General features: G+C 39.4%; 1 protein-coding gene across 26 annotated transcripts in view; it reads left to right on the top strand.

Moving 5' to 3' along the window:
* Positions 1–20,282, top strand: part of GOLGB1 (golgin B1) — a 95,741-nt gene that overhangs the window by 62,842 nt on the left and 12,617 nt on the right. For 25 of the 26 annotated variants that reach the window (XM_054481083.2, XM_054481081.2, XM_054481074.2 and 22 more), the window contains 3 exons: positions 41–1,952; positions 9,312–9,490; positions 19,897–20,059. In XM_054481083.2, the coding sequence (XP_054337058.1) occupies positions 41–1,952; positions 9,312–9,490; positions 19,897–20,059 (2,254 nt within the window). Of the gene's footprint in view, positions 1–40; positions 1,953–9,311; positions 9,491–10,541; positions 10,607–19,896; positions 20,060–20,282 lie in introns of those variants that run through there. The other variant, XM_063662604.1, reaches the window with a different exon arrangement.

Genomic DNA, 20,282 nt, shown 5'->3' with positions numbered 1-20,282 from the left:
TTCTTGAAATCTGTAACTAATGACCTTCTCTCTGTTTCAGGCTTGAACATGACAAGCAGATTTGGGAGTCCAAGGCCCAGACAGAGGTCCAGCTTCAGCAGAAGGTCTGTGATACTCTACAGGGGGAAAACAAAGAACTTTCGTCCCAGCTAGAAGAGACACGCCACCTATACCACAATTCTCAGAATGAATTAGCTAAGTTGGAATCAGAACTTAAGATTCTCAAAGACCAGTTGACTGATTTAAGTAACTCTTTAGAAAAATGTAAGGAACAAAAAGAAAACTTAGAAGGGATCATAAGGCAGCAAGAGGCTGATATTCAAAATTCTAAGTTCAGTTATGAACAACTGGAGACTGATCTTCAGGCCTCCAGAGAACTGACCAGTAGGCTGCATGAAGAAATAAATATGAAAGAACAAAAGATTATAAGCCTGCTTTCTGGCAAGGAAGAGGCAATCCAAGTAGCTATTGCTGAACTGCGTCAGCAACATGATAAAGAAATTAAAGAGCTGGAAAACCTGCTGTCCCAGGAGGAAGAGGAGAATATTGTTTTAGAAGAGGAGAACAAAAAGGCTGTTGATAAAACCAATCAGCTTATGGAAACACTGAAAACCATCAAAAAGGAAAACATTCAGCAAAAGGCACAGTTGGATTCCTTTGTTAAATCCATGTCTTCTCTCCAAAATGATCGAGACCGCATAGTGGGTGACTATCAACAGCTGGAAGAGCGACATCTCTCTGTAATCTTGGAAAAAGACCAACTCATCCAAGAGGCTGCTGCGGAGAATAATAAGCTTAAAGAAGAAATACGAGGCTTGAGAAGTCATATGGATGATCTCAATTCTGAGAATGCCAAGCTAGATGCAGAACTGATCCAATATAGAGAAGACCTGAACCAAGTGATATCAATAAAGGACAGCCAACAAAAGCAGCTTCTTGAAGCTCAACTTCAGCAAAATAAGGAGCTGAAAAATAAATATGCTAAATTAGAAGAAAAGCTGAAGGAATCTGAGGAAGCAAATGAGGATCTGCAGAGGTCCTTTAATGCCCTACAAGAAGAGAAACAAGATTTATCTAAAGAGATTGAGAGTTTGAAAGTATCTATATCCCAGCTAACAAGACAAGTAACAGCCTTGCAAGAAGAAGGTACTTTAGGACTCTATCATGCCCAGTTAAAAGTAAAAGAAGAAGAGGTACAGAGGTTAAGTGCTTTGTTTTCCTCCTCTCAAAAGAGAATTACAGAACTGGAAGAAGAATTGGTTTGTGTTCAAAAGGAAGCTGCCAAGAAGGTAGGTGAAATTGAAGATAAACTGAAGAAAGAATTAAAGCATCTTCATCATGATGCAGGGATAATGAGAAATGAAACTGAAACAGCAGAAGAGAGAGTGGCAGAGCTAGCAAGAGATCTGGTGGAGATGGAACAGAAATTACTCATGGTCACCAAAGAAAATAAAGGTCTCACAGCACAAATTCAGTCTTTTGGAAGGTCTATGAGTTCCTTGCAAAATAGTAGAGATCATGCCAATGAGGAACTTGATGAACTGAAAAGGAAATATGATGCCAGTCTGAAGGAACTGGCACAGTTGAAAGAACAGGGACTCTTAAACAGAGAGAGAGATGCTCTTCTTTCTGAAACCGCCTTTTCAATGAACTCCACTGAAGAGAACAGCTTGTCTCACCTTGAGAAACTTAACCAACAGCTCCTATCCAAAGATGAGCAACTGCTTCACTTGTCCTCACAACTAGAAGATTCTTATAACCAAGTGCAGTCCTTTTCCAAGGCTATGGCCAGTCTGCAGAATGAGAGAGATCACCTGTGGAATGAGCTGGAGAAATTTCGAAAGTCAGAGGAAGGGAAGCAGAGGTCTGCAGCTCAGCCTTCCACCAGCCTGGCTGAAGTACAGAGTTTAAAAAAAGCTATGTCTTCACTCCAAAATGACAGAGACAGACTAGTGAGTAACTAGTTCTTTCTTTCTGATCTGTTTAAGAGTTTTTGAACCTTTCTTTAAATTTATTTTTATAGAAAAGGATAAACACATTCTTATACATATTATCTGGGCATTCAGGGGAAGTATTATGTATCCCACAGGTTCTGTTTGGTCTTAGAGAAACACAGAAACATGATTTAAATTGCTAAACCTGCCAATACCATTAGAAAAAAAATCAGAAATTTCCTTGGCACAAAACTCTCCATTGGTTATAAAAGGACTAAGAGGTGGAGAGCTGTTTTATATATTTTATATACACAAAGACACATGTAAATGTTTCCAGAATTTGTCATAGCTTAACTGAAAGAAAGTAAAAGGACCACCTAGTGCCTTCTTACAGTGAAGTATAAGGATCATTTAGTGGCTTGCTTACAATTTAGCAATAGATTATCTGGTAGAATTTGGAGCAGAAAGGACTCAGTTCATCTCATGGATAACTCAACCCTAATTTGTCAAAAATAAAAAAAAGTAATGTAAAAAGAGTTTCTTTAAATAAGTTTAAATGACTTTTTAGTAAAGTTTTATTTGCAAGCTGAACCATTTGCCCACTTCCTTTTAATACCCAACATTTCCAATGGGAGAAAAAGTTAAAGAGGCTTCCTAATGCTGACATTTGACAGCTTTTAGTAGGAGCCAGGAGTTTAATCCAGGTCTCCCAAGATTCAGGGGCAAAAACTGGAACTGTATGAGCCAAGCCAGGTTGTCGGGATTCTACTGCTCCTAGGCTCAAGCAGTCCTCCTGCCTCAGCCTCCCAAATAGCTGGGATTACAGGCATGAGCCACCACTCTTGGCTTGTTAGGGGATTCTACTTTGCAACATTACTGTCTTCACTTTCATGCTAGTCTGTTAACTCTATCAAGGCTTTGTATTTGTAGGAAAATAGGCCAAATAGGAAATAAATGGAGTTTTGAAAGGCTAGGCTTTCCATTTTGAAATGTGACCCATACCCAGAATCTGAAAATTCTAATTTTTAAGATTAGCTCTAGTGAAAAGATTATTACCCCTAACTGTAGAGTGAGTTTTTCCTTTTCATTGTAGGTAATTGTATTCATTCCTATCTCACTTAATATCCTATATTTATAGACAGTCTTTCCCCTTTTGTAATCTGAACAAAGCCTCTCTGTTCACTTATGGTTTTGACTTCTAACATACACATACTTGTTTATATTTTTTAAATAATTTGAGTTTAGCTGACTTTGCCCTGGGAGCTTGGCCTTTTGTCTGTCTTTTCAGACCATAAATGCAAAAGGTTCTATTCATCAGGATGGTATGTGCCTCAAAGCTGTAATTTATGATATGCTGGTATTGATTATCTTCTAAGTCAAAATCTTTTTTCATGGAGCTGTTAGGATTGATTCTGAGTTAGCTAACTATGTTTAATTCAGTGAATTGTTTTATTATTCTTATCTGTTATAAACACTAGGCACTAAACTTTGCACATTTTTGTCTGCTGGATAGTTACAGCCAAGCCAACTTTTTTATTTTCGTGTTTCTGTAATTCACAGTCATATTATTCTGTTCCCAAAGGCTCATAACTGTGATTTTATTTTATTTAACCATCAAGATGTATCACTCCTTTATTCACAATGTGCCTCAAATATTTTTATTTTCCATCTTCAACATCCTAAGATAAGCTGTAACACTTTACCCTTAAACTGTTGTAATAATGTTGCTTCCAGGTTCTCATCTCACCAGTATTTTCAGACCATGGCCATATAAGTCTTTCTGAAACTCTACTGTATTACCGCACTACTCAAAAATATTTAAAAGTTGTACTATCTTTAGAATAGACTTAGTATTCAAACCCCCTTTAGTCTGGCATTTAAGACCCTGTTTTTTTTGTTTGTTTGTTTGTTTATTTTTGTTTTTGTTTTTGTTTTTTTTTTTGAGATGGAGTCTTGCTGTCTCACCCAGGCTGGAGTGCAGTGGTGCAATCTTGGCTCACTGCAACCTCCGCCTCCCAGGTTCAAGCAATTCTCCTGCCTCAGCCTCCCAAGTAGCTGGGACTACAGGCATGCACCACCATGCCTAGCTAATTTTTCTATTTTTAGTAGAGATGGGGTTTCACCATATTGGCCAGGCTGATCTTAAACTCCTGGTCTCAAGTGATCCACCTGCCTCGGCTCCCAAAGTGCTGGAATTACAGGCATGAGCCACCGCACCTGGCCAAGACCCTGTAATTTATCCATACCTTTCCAGCATTCCCTTTTACTGCTCCCTACTCATACCCTTCATTCATGCCAAACTGATCTACTCAGTATGTAATAATCACACCTGGTACTTCCTACTTACCCATATTATCATCAGCAGCCAAAATGTTCTCCCAATTGCTTTCCTTTTTTGAGTATCTATTTCCCACTATTTAAAGGTCATTCCAGAGCTCAAATCCTCTTCTTACATTTCGTGATTGCCTGATTGTCTTTTGCCTTTGTACTTCCCTAGTATTTTACTTATCATTTGTCCCATATTGCCTTATTGTGTGTGTGTGTGTGTGTATATATATATGCTTAATTTCTATACACTATTTTTTATTTCCCCAATTAGATTGCAAACTCCTGGTGTCATGTCTTATACTTATTTGTACATCTTTAGCATAGAATTGACTAAGCAGATGGCATAACTCTAGGGTGCCTGTATTTATCTATACTCTCCTCATTCTGAAAATGACTTGGGGTAGCATATAAAGATATAAACAGTTTTTCAAGATAAAATAAAAGGGACTGAGAAGGAGGAGAAAAAGAGGATAGGCTAGAAAAAGATCAAACCAGGAGTAAGGTTAGTGTCCCAAGGGGAAGTCACCATATCCTGTACTGTGTGAGAGGGATCCATAGTTTGCTCTGAGGTTTCTATTAGCCATTAGAAAGAGGGAATGAAAACCACATGCATGAACTGCAGTATTTGTAGTCTAGGAGAAAAGGAGAAAGAAAAATCACCTACTCAAGACAAGAATAGTCTTTAAGTATTGAGGCCTGTAAGAAATTTCTTCTGTGTTCCCATAAAGACAACACTATGCAGTTGTGAAACATCCATTACTTCTCTACAGTAAATATAATAATGTGTTTTTTAGGGTTTTTATTTAGCTGTCCCTTAATGCAAGTGCAGAGCAAAAGAATTATGTCCAGTTCACTAAAACTACCACTCCAAGGAGCTAAAATGCAGTCCCAGGCACACAGCTTTCTGATGATCCATTCTAGGGTACCTCTAGTCTAGTATCTAGACTAGAGGAGTGAGTAGATTGCATAAAGGAATATGTTTTTACCTTAAATCAAAACAAAAATATGTTTTGGGGTTTGGGTTAAAAATAAAGTTATATGGCACATATTTAATTAGTCACTAAATTCTACAATGTTTGGTGGGAAAAGCTAAGAGTAGCACTACCTCAACCCCATTTCTTCTGAGGCAGTTTGCTTTCAACCTTTTAGCTTATTCTTTCAGTATTTCCTCTGTATGTAAATATCATGCTTATATTGCATTTTTGGCTCTTTGTTGCATCAACTATTGACTTTCTTTACACTAACAGGGTTTAGCTCTCTGTACTCTCCCTGCTTTCACAGTAAACCCTGTTAGTGTATGCACTTTTTATTTATGTATTTATGTATGTATGTATGTATGTATTTATTTATTTATTTTGAAACAGAGTCTCGCTCTATTGCCACGCTGGAGTGCAGTGGCGCCATCTCAGCTCACTGCAACCTCTGCCTCCCAGGTTCAAGGGATTCTTCTGCCTCAGCCTCCCGAGTAGCTGGGACTACAGGTGCATGCCACCTTACCTGGCTAATTTTTGTATTTTTAGTAGAGACAGGGTTTCACCATGTTGGCCAGGATGGTCTCAATCTTTTGACCTCGTGATCCACCTGCCTCGGCCTCCCAAAGTGTTGGGATTACAGGCGTGAGCCACTGCACCCGGCCAGTGTGTGCACATTTTAATACAAACCCCTTCCTCATTTTCTTGATGTAATTTAATTTTAATTTTGGTTAAATCAATTCAGAGTTACATTTTTATGACTACAAATGCTACTAGAGCATTAGAGACATGTTACTTTTATTTTCCTGAGTCTTTCTGTTTTTCCCAGATTAATAACTGTTTTTGTTATTGTTGTTCCTTAGTTTTCTTTGTACTTAATGTAATTTAACCTCAGATTTACTGCCATTTGTCCACATCTCCTTTCAAGATGTTTATTCCCATCAATTTCATCTTCAGGAAGAAAATTCTCCTGGAGTACCTGATTTGCTCCTATATCAACCAGTGGCCCTGTACTCCTAGGATACCCTTTCTATCCCAGAATATTTCCCTTCACCTTTCTCCTATATTAGATCTCCTATTTCATCTATTCTATGTATTCCTTTTCTTGGTTTTGTGCCATCTTTTTCTTGGAATAAATCATTCAGTAGCTCCCTAAGAAATGATACATGGAAGGTAAATTTATTGAAAATGTCTTTTTATCTCTCTTATCTGATTGATAGTTTTGCTGGATATAGAATTCTAGGCTGAAAATAATTTCCCTTCAAAATTGTGAAGACATTGGTTTATTGCTTTTTAGCTTATACGTGGTTCACAAGTCTAAAGCTATTCTGATTCCTGATCCTTTGTATGTGATCTGTTTCTCATTTCCCTTCCCCTCACCCCACCTTCCCTCCCTTTCTCCCCTATTCTGAAATTTTTTGATAGTATAATTTCATATAGGTCTTTTTTTCTTCATCATGCTAACTAGTCCTTTGAATCTAAGAAATCATACTAGCAGCTTTTTGGAAATTTCATTGAATTATTTTTTACCATTTTCCTCTATCCTTTTTCTCTGTTGTCTTATTTCTGAAATGTTTGTTATTTAGATGTAGGACCTTCTTGATTGCTTCTCTAATTTTCTTACCTTTTCCCTTTTTTTTTTTTTTTTTTTTTTTTTGCTGTATTTCTCTGGAGGATTTTCTCACCTTTGTCTTTTGATTCCAAAATTTTTTTCATTTTTGCCATTATGTTCTTAATTTCTAAGGATTTTTTTTCTTTGTCTCATAGATAGTTTTTTTTTTTTTTTTTTTTTTTTGAGACGATGTCTCGCTCTGTCGCCCAGGCTGGAGTGCAATGGCGTGATCTCGGCTTACTGCAACTTCCGCCTCCTGGGTTCAAGCAATTCTCCTGCCTCAGCTTCCTGAGTAGCTGGGACTATAGGCACCCGCCAGCGCGCCCAGCTAATTTTTATATTTTTAATAGAGACGGGGTTTCACCATGTTGGCCAGGATGGTCTCGATCTCTTGACCTCGTGATCCGCCCCCCTCGGCCCCCCAAAGTGCTGGGATTATAGGCGTGAGCCACCGTGCCCGGCCGGTAGATTTTCTTCTCTTTCTAAGGCTAGTGGTGGTAGTTTTGTTTTTTGACATTTCTTATAATGAGTTTTTCTTTATAATATTTAATTTATGCTATAATGTTTCTTATTTACAATGTTATCTCTTAAATCTTTGAGTACATTACATTTTCTCCCCTGATAATCTCTTCTAAATTACCTTCTCTAGTTGGTTTTCTTCCCTTCCTTAATGTTAGCCATTCTTCAGGTGAAGTTTAATCCTCGATGTACTCTTCATTTTTAAGGGGAGGGTCTAAAAGCTTGTGGGTAGGACTTACCAACGGAGTTTCATGGCATGATGGTCTTATTGAGCTTATTGGTAGCCCTTATCTCAGTACCTTTAGTTTCTCTTGGGCTGGTCAGATTTTCAAGAGAAGACTTCTCATTTCATTTGTGGAGGGAAAAGGCCTTCTACCAGCACTCTTCAAGCTCAGTAGGTGAAAGGCTTCAAGCACTCAGGAAGCATGCATTCACTTTATTTGGAACAATACCCTTACTTGTAACTGTGCCTCAGGTGCCATAGTCCACAGACACTTCTTTTACCTCTCCAGAGAATAAAATTAGTTGTCTGTTGGGGTAACAAAAAGTGTGGAGCTGAGGAGGGTACCTATAAATGAAGTTGTTTTCTGGCTGGGTGCAGTGGCTCACGCCTGTAATCCCAGCACTTTGGGAGGCCAAGGTGGAAGGATCACTTGAGTCCAGGAGTTTGAGACCAGCCTGGGCAACATATTGAGACTCCGTCTCTCCAAAAAAATAAAAAATAAAAAATAAAAGAAATTGCTTCTTAAGCAGCTTTCATCTAGACCTCCTTATCTCAGCTATCACCTCCCTCCTACCCCCATCACCATCTTTTCCAGAGGTGCCTGATGCTGTTAATTCCTCAGCCTTTTGAAGATTCTGCAGAGTAAGTTCTACTGATTCTTGAATTTTCTTACTGCCAGCTTTAGATTCTGCTTTCTCAGATCTGTTAAGTCAGTTACCACTTACTCATCTGCTTTTCAGCTTCCAAAATTAATTTTATTGCTGCTGATTCCTCTATTGTTTTTCCTGTTCTTGTGTTTTGTGCTTTAAAAAATGCTATTATTTTAGCTTTAGCGATGTTTCTAAGTGGGTGAAAGAGGTGTGTGAACAAGACCCCCATCTTTGCCCAGATGTCCTGACATTATTTCTCCCTTACTAAGCTTTTAATGAGTATTGGAGATAAAGAGGTTGAAAATATATCTGAAATGTAGGTAGGCAGTGTTGTTAATTAAAGGCAAGTCTGTCATCATCACTAACTTTATGTGTGAAGTGCATTAATTTGCTTGTTTACTTCTTATATTCTTATGAAAAAGGTACTATAATTATCTTCATTTAATAGATGAGGAAAATTAGCCTGGGCAACAGAGGAAGACTCCCTCTCAAAACAAAAAACAAAAAACAAAAAACAAAAAAAAAAAAAAAGAAGAGTATGAGGAACATGCATTGGGTCACACGTCCAAGAAGTAGTAGGATATCTAACTCCAGAGCCTAAGTGTCCTTAACCACTGAGCAGCACTGCCTTCTTTATAATCATTATCCGCTAAGCTACAGTTAAGATTGATAGCCCTGTAGGAAAGTTAAGAACCCTAACAAGGACACATGACTAGTTCTTGTTTTAGGATGTGACCACCCACAGTGAAGCTGTAGGTCTCTTAAGTCTACCCCACGTCAGAATTGTAGCCCTAAAGTGAACTGAGGACCTAAGGAGCTGGGGGAAGGAGTGGAAGTTGCAGGAATAGTCAGACCCTGTAGCCTTGATGGCAGCTCCATGGGTGATTTCCACCAGCCTAGCTGCATGTATTTCACCACTTTAGAGACTTATGCTGCAGTGATATGTCATCAGTGGACTGTTAGGTGCTGGTTTCATGTTGTGGTGTCTGACTACTTAGTAGGGAGCTACCAATGACTTACAGTTAGATGAATGAGATGTGACAAATAATCCTTTTACTTTCCCTTTGGTTAAAGCTGAAGGAATTGAAGAATCTGCAGCAGCAATACTTACAGATTAATCAAGAGATCACTGAGTTACGTCCACTGAAGGCTCAACTTCAGGAGTATCAAGATAAGACAAAAACATTTCAGATTATGCAAGAAGACCTCAGGCAGGAAAACCTCTCCTGGCAGCATGAGCTGCATCAGCTCAGGTACTATAATCCCTCCTTTTCAACTCTTTTCATTTTAACTTTTTATTTTGAAATAATTGTAGATTTGGGAAAATAGTGCAGAGAGCTTCTATGTACCCTTCACCCAGTTTCTTCCAGTGGTGACATCTTACATAACTGTAGCACAGTATCAAAACCAGAAAACTGCCATTGGTACAATTCACAGACCACATTCAGATTCCACCAGTTTTACATGCACTGATTTGAGTATCTGTGTGTGTGGTTCTATGCAATTTTGTGACATGTATATTTAAGCACCACCAAAACCAAAATACAGAACTAGTCCATCACCACAAATATGTCCTTTGTGCTACTAGTTTATAGTCACGTTCCTCCCTTCCCTACCTTCCTCACATCCTTAACCCCTAGCAACCACTAATCTGTTTTCAATTTTGTCATTTTGAGAATGTTTTCTAACTGGAATGTTGCAGTATATAACCCTTTGAAATTGGCTTTTTTCATGTGCCATAATGCCCTTGAGATCCATCAGTTTTGTTGTATGTATCAATAGTTCATTCTTTTCAGTATAAATAATGTTTCATATTTTGAATATACCACTGTATTCACCTGTTGAAGGACATGCATATTGTTTTTAATTTTTAGCTATTCTAATAATACTACTATGAACATTTGTGTATAGATTTTTGTGTGGACCTAAGTTTTCATTTATTTGGGATAATTGCCCAGGAGTGCAAATGCTGGTTCATATAATAAGTGAATGTTTTGTTTTTTAAGAAATTGCAAAACCACTTTGCATAATGGCCGAACATCTTTTTAATGTGTGTATTTGACATCCATATATCTTCTTTGATGAAATATCTGTTCATGTCTTTTGTCCGTTTTCTAATTGGGTTAATTTTTTACTGTTAAGTTTTAAGCATTCTTTATATATTATAGGTATGCGTTCTGTGTTTGATTTGCGGTTTGCAAATATTTTTTCCCAATTTGCAGCTTATCTTTTCATCTCCCTCCACAGGGTCTTTTTAATTTTGATGAAATCCAATTTATTGATTATTTTCTCTTTATCATTCAGATTTGGTATTTTCTATTTGATTTTCAAGTTCTCTGCTTCCTGCCTCCATTCTGCTGTGGCACCCAGTGAGTTAGCTTTTTATTTTGGATATTGTATTTTTCAGTTCTAAAATTTCCATTCAGTTCTTCTTTATATCTTCTATTTCTTTGCTGAAGCTTTCCATGCTTTTTCCAGGATGTTAGTAATCGCTTGTTTAAGCATTTCTTTTTTTTTTTTTTTTTTCTTTTATTATTATTATTATTATTATTATTATACTTTAGGTTTTATGGTACATGTGCGCAAGGTGCAGGTAAGTTACATATGTATACATGTGCCATGCTGGTGCGCTGCACCCACCAACTCGTCATCTAGCATTAGGTATATCTCCCAATGCTATCCCTCCCCCCTCCCCCCACCCCACAACAGTCCCCAGAGTGTGATGTTCCCCTTCCTGTGTCCATGTGTTCTCATTGTTCAATTCCCACCTATGAGTGAGAATATGCGGTGTTTGGTTTTTTGTTCTTGCGATAGTTTACTGAGAATGATGATTTCCAATTTCATCCATGTCCCTACAAAGGACGTGAACTCATCATTTTTTATGGCTGCATAGTATTCCATGGTGTATATGTGCCACATTTTCTTAATCCAGTCTATCATTGTTGGACTTTTGGGTTGGTTCCAAGTCTTTGCTATTGTGAATAATGCCGCAATAAACATACGTGTGCATGTGTCTTTATAGCAGCATGATTTATAGTCCTTTGGGTATATACCCAGTAATGGGATGGCTGGGTCAAATGGAATTTCTAGTTCTAGATCCCTGAGGAATCGCCACACTGACTTCCACAAGGGTTGAACTAGTTTACAGTCCCACCAACAGTGTAAAAGTGTTCCTATTTCTCCACATCCTCGCCAGCACCTGTTGTTTCCTGACTTTTTAATGATTGCCATTCTAACTGGTGTGAGATGGTATCTCATTGTGGTTTTGATTTGCATTTCTCTGATGGCCAGTGATGGTGAGCATTTTTTCATGTGTTTTTTGGCTGCATAAATGTCTTCTTTTGAGAAGTGTCTGTTCATGTCCTTCGCCCACTTTTTGATGGGGTTGTTTGTTTTTTTCTTGTAAATTTGTTGGAGTTCATTGTAGATTCTGGATATTAGCCCTTTGTCAGATGAGTAGGTTGCGAAAATTTTCTCCCATTTTGTAGGTTGCCTGTTCACTCTGATGGTAGTTTCTTTTGCTGTGCAGAAGCTCTTGAGTTTAATTAGATCCCATTTGTCAATTTTGGCTTTTGTTGCCATTGCTTTTGGTGTTTTAGACATGAAGTCCTTGCCCATGCCTATGTCCTGAATGGTAATGCCTAGGTTTTCTTCTAGGGTTTTTATGGTTTTAGGTCTAACATTTAAGTCTTTAATCCATCTTGAATTGATTTTTGTGTAAGGTGTAAGGAAGGGATCCAGTTTCAGCTTTCTACATATGGCTAGCCAGTTTTCCCAGCACCATTTATTAAATAGGGAATCCTTTCCCCATTTCTTGTTTTTGTCAGGTTTGTCAAAGATCAGATACTTGTAGATATGTGGCATTATTTCTGACGGCTCTGCTCTGTTCCATTGATCTATATCTCTGTTTTGGTACCAGTACCATGCTGTTTTGGTTACTGTAGCCTTGTAGTATAGTTTGAAGTCAGGTAGTGTGATGCCTCCAGCTTTGTTCTTTTGGCTTAGGATTGACTTGGCGATGCGGGCTCTTTTTTGGTTCCATATGAACTTTAAAGTAGTTTTTTCCAATTCTGTGAAGAAAGTCATTGGTAGCTTGATGGGGATGGCATTGAATCTGTAAATTACCTTGGGAAGGATGGCCATTTTCATGATATTGATTCTTCCTACCCATGAGCATGGAATGTTCTTCCATTTGTTTGTATCCTCTTTTATTTCCTTGAGCAGTGGTTTGTAGTTCTCCTTGAAGAGGTCTTTCACATCCCTTGTAAGTTGGATTCCTAGGTATTTTATTCTCTTTGAAGCAATTGTGAATGGGAGTTCACTCATGATTTGGCTCTCTGTTTGTCTGTTATTGATGTATAAGAATGCTTGTGATTTTTGCACATTGATTTTGTATCCAGAGACTTTGCTGAAGTTGCTTATCAGCTTAAGGAGATTTTGGGCTGAGACAATGGGGTTTTCTAGATATACTATCATGTCATCTGCAAACAGGGACAATTTGATTTCCTCTTTTCCTAATTGAATACCCTTTATTTCCTTCTCCTGCCTAATTGCCCTGGCCAGAACTTCCAACACTATGTTGAATAGAAGTGGTGAGAGAGGGCATCCCTGTCTTGTGCCAGTTTTCAAAGGGAATGCTTCCAGTTTTTGCCCATTCAGTATGATATTGGCTGTGGGTTTGTCATAGATAGCTCTTATTATTTTGAGATACGTCCCATCAATTCCTAATTTATTGAGAGTTTTTAGCATGAAGCGTTGTTGAATTTTGTCAAAGGCCTTTTCTGCATCTATTGAGATAATCATGTGGTTTTTGTCTTTGGTTCTGTTTATATGCTGGATTACATTTATTGATTTGCGTATATTGAACCAGCCTTGCATCCCAGGGATGAAGCCCACTTGATCATGGTGGATAAGCTTTTTGATGTGCTGCTGGATTCTGTTTGCCAGTATTTTATTGAGGATTTTTGCATCAATGTTCATCAAGGATATTGGTCTAAAATTCTCTTTTTTTGTTGTGTCTCTGCCAGGCTTTGGTATCAGGATGATGCTGGCCTCATAAAATGAGTTAGGGAGGATTCCCTCTTTTTCTATTGATTGGAATAGTTTCAGAAGGAATGGTACCAGCTCCTCCTTGTACCTCTGGTAGAATTCGGCTGTGAATCCATCTGGACCTGGACTTTTTTTGGTTGGTAAGCTATTGATTATTGCCACAATTTCAGCTCCTGTTATTGGTCTATTCAGAGATTCAACTTCTTCCTGGTTTAGTCTTGGGAGGGTGTATGTGTTGAGGAATTTATCCATTTCTTCTAGATTTTCTAGTTTATTTGCATAGAGGTGTTTGTAATATTCTCTGATGGTAGTTTGTATTTCTGTGGGATCGGTGGTGATATCCCCTTTATCATTTTTTATTGCATCTATTTGATTCTTCTCTCTTTTTTTCTTTATTAATCTTGCTAGCGGTCTATCAATTTTGTTGATCCTTTCAAAAAACCAGCTCCTGGATTCATTAATTTTTTGAAGGGTTTTTTGTGTCTCTATTTCCTTCAGTTCTGCTCTGATTTTAGTTATTTCTTGCCTTCTGCTAGCTTTTGAATGTGTTTGCTCTTGCTTTTCTAGTTCTTTTAATTGTGATGTTAGGGTGTCCATTTTGGATCTTTCCTGCTTTCTCTTGTGGGCATTTAGTGCTATCAATTTCCCTCTACACACTGCTTTGAATGCATCCCAGAGATTCTGGTATGTTGTGTCTTGGTTCTCGTTGGTTTCAAAGAACATCTTTATTTCTGCCTTCATTTCGTTATGTACCCAGTAGTCATTCAGGAGCAGGTTGTTCAGTTTCCACGTAGTTGAGCAGTTTTGAGTGAGATTCTTAATCCTGAGTTCTAGCTTGATTGCACTGTGATCTGAGAGACAGTTTGTTACAATTTCTGTTCTTTTACATTTATTGAGGAGAGCTTTACTTCCAAGTATATGGTCAATTTTGGAATAGGTGTGGTGTGGTGCTGAAAAAAATGTATAGTCTGTTGATTTGGGGTGGAGAGTTCTGTAGATGTCTATTAGGTCCGCTTGGTGCAGAGCTGAGTTCAATTCCTGGGTATCCTTGTTGACTTTCTGTCTCGTTGATCTGTCTAATGTTGATAGTGGGGTGTTAAAGTCTCCCATTATTAATGTGTGGGAGTCTAAGTCTCTTTGTAGGTCACTCAGGACTTGCTTTATGAATCTGGGTGCTCCTGTATTGGGTGCATATATATTTAGGATAGTTAGCTCTTCTTGTTGAATTAATCCCTTTACCATTATGTAATGGCCTTCTTTGTCTCTTTTGATCTTTGTTGGTTTAAAGTCTGTTTTATCAGAGACTAGGATTGCAACCCCTGCCTTTTTTTGTTTTCCATTTGCTTGGTAGATCTTCCTCCATCCTTTTATTTTGAGCCTATGTGTGTCTCTGCACGTGAGATGGGTTTCCTGAATACAGCACACTGATGGGTCTTGAGTCTTTATCCAGTTTGCCAGTCTGTGTCTTTTAATTGGAGCATTTAGTCCATTTACATTTAAAGTTAATATTGTTATGTGTGAATTTGATCCTGTCATTATGATGTTAGCTGGATATTTTGCTCGTTAGTTGATGCAGTCTCTTCCTAGTCTCGATGTTCTTTACATTTCGGTATGATTTTGCAGTGGCTGGTACCGGTTGTGCCTTTCCATGTTTAGCGCTTCCTTCAGGAGCTCTTTTAGGGCAGGCCTGGTGGTGACAAAATCTCTCAGCATTTGCTTGTCTGTAAAGTATTTTATTTCTCCTTCAGTTATGAAGCTTAGTTTGGCAGGATATGAAATTCTGGGTTGAAAATTCTTTTCTTTAAGAATGTTGAATATTGGCCCCCACTCTCTTCTGGCTTGTAGGGTTTCTGCCGAGAGATCCGCTGTTAGTCTAATGGGCTTCCCTTTGATGGTAACCCGACCTTTCTCTCTGGCTGCCCTTAACATTTTTTCCTTCATTTCAACTTTGGTGAATCTGACAATTATGTGTCTTGGAGTTGCTCTTCTCGAGGAGTATCTTTGTGGCGTTCTCTGTATTTCCTGAATCTGAATGTTGGCCTGCCTTGCTAGATTGGGGAAGTTCTCCTGGATAATATCCTGCAGAGTGTTTTCCAACTTGTTTCCATTCTCCCCGTCACTTTCAGGTACACCAATCAGACGTAGATTTGGTCTTTTCACATAGTCCCACATTTCTTGGAGGCTTTGCTCGTTTCTTTTTATTCTTTTTTCTCTAAACTTCCCTTCTCGCTTCATTTCATTCATTTCATCTTCCAGGGCTGATACCCTTTCTTCCATTTGATCGCATCGGCTCCTGAGGCTTCTGCATTCTTCACGTAGTTCTCGAGCCTTGGTTTTCAGCTCCATCAGCTCCTTTAAGCACTTCTCTGTATTGGTTATTCTAGTTATACATTCTTCTAAATTTTTTTCAAAGTTTTCAACTTCTTTGCCTTTGGTTTGAATATCCTCCCGTAGCTCGGAGTAATTTGATCGTCTGAAGCCTTCTTCTCTCAGCTCGTCAAAGTCATTCTCTGTCCAGCTTTGTTCCGTTGCTGGTGAGGAACTGCGTTCCTTTGGAGGAGGAGAGGTACTCTGGTTTTTAGAGTTTCCAGTTTTTCTGCTCTGTTTTTTCCCCATCTTTGTGGTTTTATCTACTTTTGGTCTTTGATGATGGTGATGTACAGATGGGTTTTTGGTGTGGATGTCCTTTCTGTTAGTTTTCCTTCTAACAGACAGAACCTCAGCTGCAGGTCTGTTGGAGTACCTGGCCGGCCGTGTGAGGTGTCAGTCTGCCCCTGCTGGGGGGTGCCTCCCAGTTAGGCTGCTCGGGGGTCAGGGGTCAGGGACCCACTTGAGGAGGCAGTCAGCCCGTTCTCAGATCTCCAGCTGCGTGCTGGGAGAACCACTGCTCTCCTCACAGCTGTCAGACAGGGACATTTAAGTCTGCAGAGGTTACTGCTGTCTTTTTGTTTGTCTGTGTCCTGCCCCCAGAGGTGGAGCCTACAGAGGCAGGCAGGCCTCCTTGAGCTGTGGTGGGCTCCACCCAGTTCAAGCTTCCAGGCTGCTTTGTTTACCTAAGCGAGCCTGGGCAATGGCGGGCGCCCCTCCCCCAGCCTCGCTGCCGACTTGCTGTTTGATCTCAGACTGCTGTGCTAGCAATCAGCGAGACTCCGTGGGCGTAGGACCCTCTGAGCCAGGTGCGGGCTATACTCTCCTGGGGCACCGTTTCCTAAGCCCGTCGGAAAAGCACAGTATTCGGGTGGGAGTGGCCCGATTTTCCAGGTGCCATCTGTCACCCCTGGAAGGGGAACTCCCTGACCCCTTGCGCTTCCCGAGTGAGGCAATGCCTCGCCCCTGCTTCAGCTGGCGCACGGTGCGCTCACCCACTGACCTGCGCCCACTGTCTGGCACTCCCTAGTGAGATGAACACGGTACCTCAGATGGAAATGCAGAAATCACCCGTCTTCTGCGTCGCTCGCGCTGGGAGCTGTAGACCGGAGCTGTTCCTATTCGGCCATCTTGGCTCCTCCCCCCTTGTTTAAGCATTTCTATGATGGCTGCTGTAAAATCCTTGTCATATAATTCTAATATCTGTGTCACCTCAGTGTTATAATCTGTTGATTTCCTTTTCTTAATCAAGTTGTGGTTTTCCTGGTTCTTGGTATGATGAGTGATTTTTAGTTATATTCTGGACATTTTGGAGATTATAAGACTTTCAGTCTTATTTGAATCTTCTGCATTAGCAGGCTTCACTGACACCACACCAGCAGGGGAAGGAAGACACTAGGTGGATGGTGAACTCCAGGCACCCCATTCAACTTTCGTTGATACCCCTAAAAGGAAGGAATGCCCTGATACTGCCAGGAAGAAGTGGAAGTCCATGCTCCCCACATGGCCTCCATTGATACTGTGCTGGAAGGAATGGAGAGGGGCACCTCATTATTGCCAGGTGGTGGTGAAAGTCCAGGCTATCCGCTTAGCTTCCACTGACACTATGGGGAATGGTTGAAGAGGGGCATCTTGTTACCACTGGGTAGTACTCAAAGTCCAGATTCCCCACTTGATCTCTTCTGATACCACCTCTGCAGGGACAAGGAAGAGTGCCTTATTAACCTTGTTATGGTGGAGGGGGATGTCCAGGCCCCACATGTTGCTTCCACTGATACCACAGTGGGAGTGGGGAGAGGAGGGGCAGTCGGAGAGAGGCGCCTTCTTAGCACTAGGTGATTGTAAGAGTCCAAGCTCCATATTTGGCCTTTTCTGACACTACTCCAGTAAGGAGGGTGAGGTGTACCTTGTTATCACCAGCCAATAATGTACCTAGCTTGTCTACCAGGTCTTTGTTAATGAGAGTGGTGAGATACTGTGTTTTTTCCATGTTGTTTGCCTGGAGTATGGTGGTTATTATCATTAATGTCTCTGTCTAGCTAGACTGTCCCTTCCTGGTCCTTTGGCAAGACTGAGTAAACTTGGTACTCATTGGTGTTTCCGGGTCATGGAATTCTCCAGTATCCAGTTTGGGATACGCAGAATACAAATGGTAAACCAAGGAACTTGCCACCATGTCATTCCTCAAGTCTGGAGATCCCTAGCTGGTTTGCCACCGTCCTTCTAAATTTTCTTATGTTTGTTTTTATTTATAAGGCCCAAGGGTTTTATCTAGGCAGGTTAAGTATTCCTTATCTGAAATGCTTGGGATTGGAAGTGTTTTGGATTGCGGATTTTTTTGGATTTTGGAATATTTGCATTATCTAATGAGCATTTCCTTTGAGTGTCATGTCAGTGCTCAAAAATTTTTGGATTTTGAAGTATTTCTGATTTTCTGATTAGGGATGCTCAGCCTTATTTGGAGGAATAAGGAGAAATGTGTCTATTTTATTCTGTCTAGAACCAGAAATCCTAGCTCTTTTCTTTTTAAGGAACAGAACAATAATAATGCTATCATGGCAGAAGAAATTAAGATAGGAGCTATAATTCTGATTTTTTTTAATTCAGTTTTTCTAACAAATTTAATCCCAAGATTAAACACTTAGTGTATAAAAACAGGTCTAGTTGTTGCAGCCTCATTTTTGGGAGGTTGTTACTTTTAACTTAAGATGGTTCATGCTGCCTTAATAAATTCAAACTTGGCTGGGTGCGGTGGCTCACACCTGTAATCCTAGCACTTTGGGAGGCCAAGGCAGGTAGATCATGTGAGGTCAGGAGTTCGAGACCAGCCTGGCCATCTCTACCAAAAATACAAAAATCAGCTGGGCATGGTGGCGTGCGCCTGTAATCCCAGCTGCTTGGGAGACTGAGGCAGGAGAATTGCTTGAACCCGGGAGGTGGAGGTTGCAGTGAGCCAACATCATGCCACTGCACTCTAGCCTGGGCAACAGAGTGAGACCCTATTTCAAAAAATATATATATATATTCAAAAAGCTTTCAAGATTTGATATTAAAAGGAGAATTACCATGTTGGACATTGCTGCTGATCAAGCAGCACCTGCTTTGTCTCACCAGTGCTAGCGGACAAGAGGCAAATGAATACAGAAAATATGAGTTGGAGTCTCAATTTCTATCCAGCTTACAAGGGGCCATTAGAATGACAACTGTCAATATAGTATAAATATCATGACATCTCTAAGAGAGTTCTTAATGTTCAGACACAGGAGATTTCAAACCTTAAGCACATTGATATAGCAAAATGCTTTTTAGAATTTAATGATTTAAACTTTATGGAGTAAAATTACATCTAAAAGATTTTCATATTTAACATCTTTATGGACTTGATTATAAGTGAACATTTATCAAGCTCATTGCATGGAGTTGGCAGCTTCCCCAGATAATACAAGAACAAATTTTTTCTTTAAACAAATGATGATGATTGCAGAGCAAGTAAAAAGAAAAAGGCAAAACAACTGAGTTTTGCTCTCTAGAAATATAAATTTGTTTCTTCTTTTGAAATTGAATATGTAACTTACCTGCACATTGCGCACATGTACCATAAAACCTAAAGTATAATAATAATAATAATAATAATAAAAAAAAGAAAAAAAAAAAAAAGAAATTGAATCTCAAGAGAAAAGATAAATTGCTCCATTTTAACCTCCATTTTTCTTCAGGGAACAGCACCCCAGCTTTATTCTGTTAGAATCTTAATTTATCATCAAAAGTTTAGGTGCTTGCTGTGTCCTTCAGATGCACTTGAGTTTAGGGCCCTCCAAAGGTGATTGGTACCGCATCAGAGCATCGCTTGATGCCTCTCATCTTATCTCCACATCACCTAGAACTACAGAAATATTAAAGTGTTCAGCTACTAGTGTAAACCTAAGAAGAGCTGCAAAGCTCTAAAGGCTTATTTCCTGCAGCCTTTCTTTAAATTTCCTCTAATGGCAATCTAAAAGGATATTTATTTTCCTTATTTCCTTATATAATTGACCCTTAGGGAAGAGAAAAGGAGATAAAGAAAAAAAGATTTCTGTTTTTTCCCCACATTTTCTCTCTTTCCACCTGTTTCTTAGCCTTTCTTTCTTTACCTTCCAGATTTGAGTAACTTTGAAGATGAGCAAAATGCTGAGGTTACAGGTGCGAGCTACCATGCCCAGTTATAAGTATATTTTTACCTGTGCTTGTGTCATGTTTTTTCTAGGATGGAGAAGAGTTCCTGGGAAATACATGAGAGGAGAATGCAGGAACAGTACCTTATGGCTATCTCAGATAAAGATCAGCAGCTCAGTCATCTGCAGAATCTTATAAGGGAATTGAGGTCTTCCTCCCAGACTCAGCCTCTCAAAGTGCAATACCAAAGACAGGTGAGTAATTTCAATGCTGATTGTTACTCAGAGATAAATTTTTAAACAAATGATGATGATTGCAAGGTTTTTTTTTTTAAGACACTACCCAGAAAGCATCAGCTTCCTACAAATTAAGTGCCCATCTGCCACTATTAAGTGCCCATAAACCACCTTATGATTTCTATGGGGCAGACAGGATTTCTAGAGGGAAGGAATTAAGCATGCGCAATCTTAGGAGAGA

This window comes from Pongo pygmaeus, chromosome 2 (assembly GCF_028885625.2).
Source record: "Pongo pygmaeus isolate AG05252 chromosome 2, NHGRI_mPonPyg2-v2.0_pri, whole genome shotgun sequence".
NCBI lineage: Eukaryota > Metazoa > Chordata > Mammalia > Primates > Hominidae > Pongo > Pongo pygmaeus.
The sequence above is the reverse complement of the archived record's forward strand: the minus strand, read 5'-3'. Positions and strand labels throughout refer to the sequence as shown.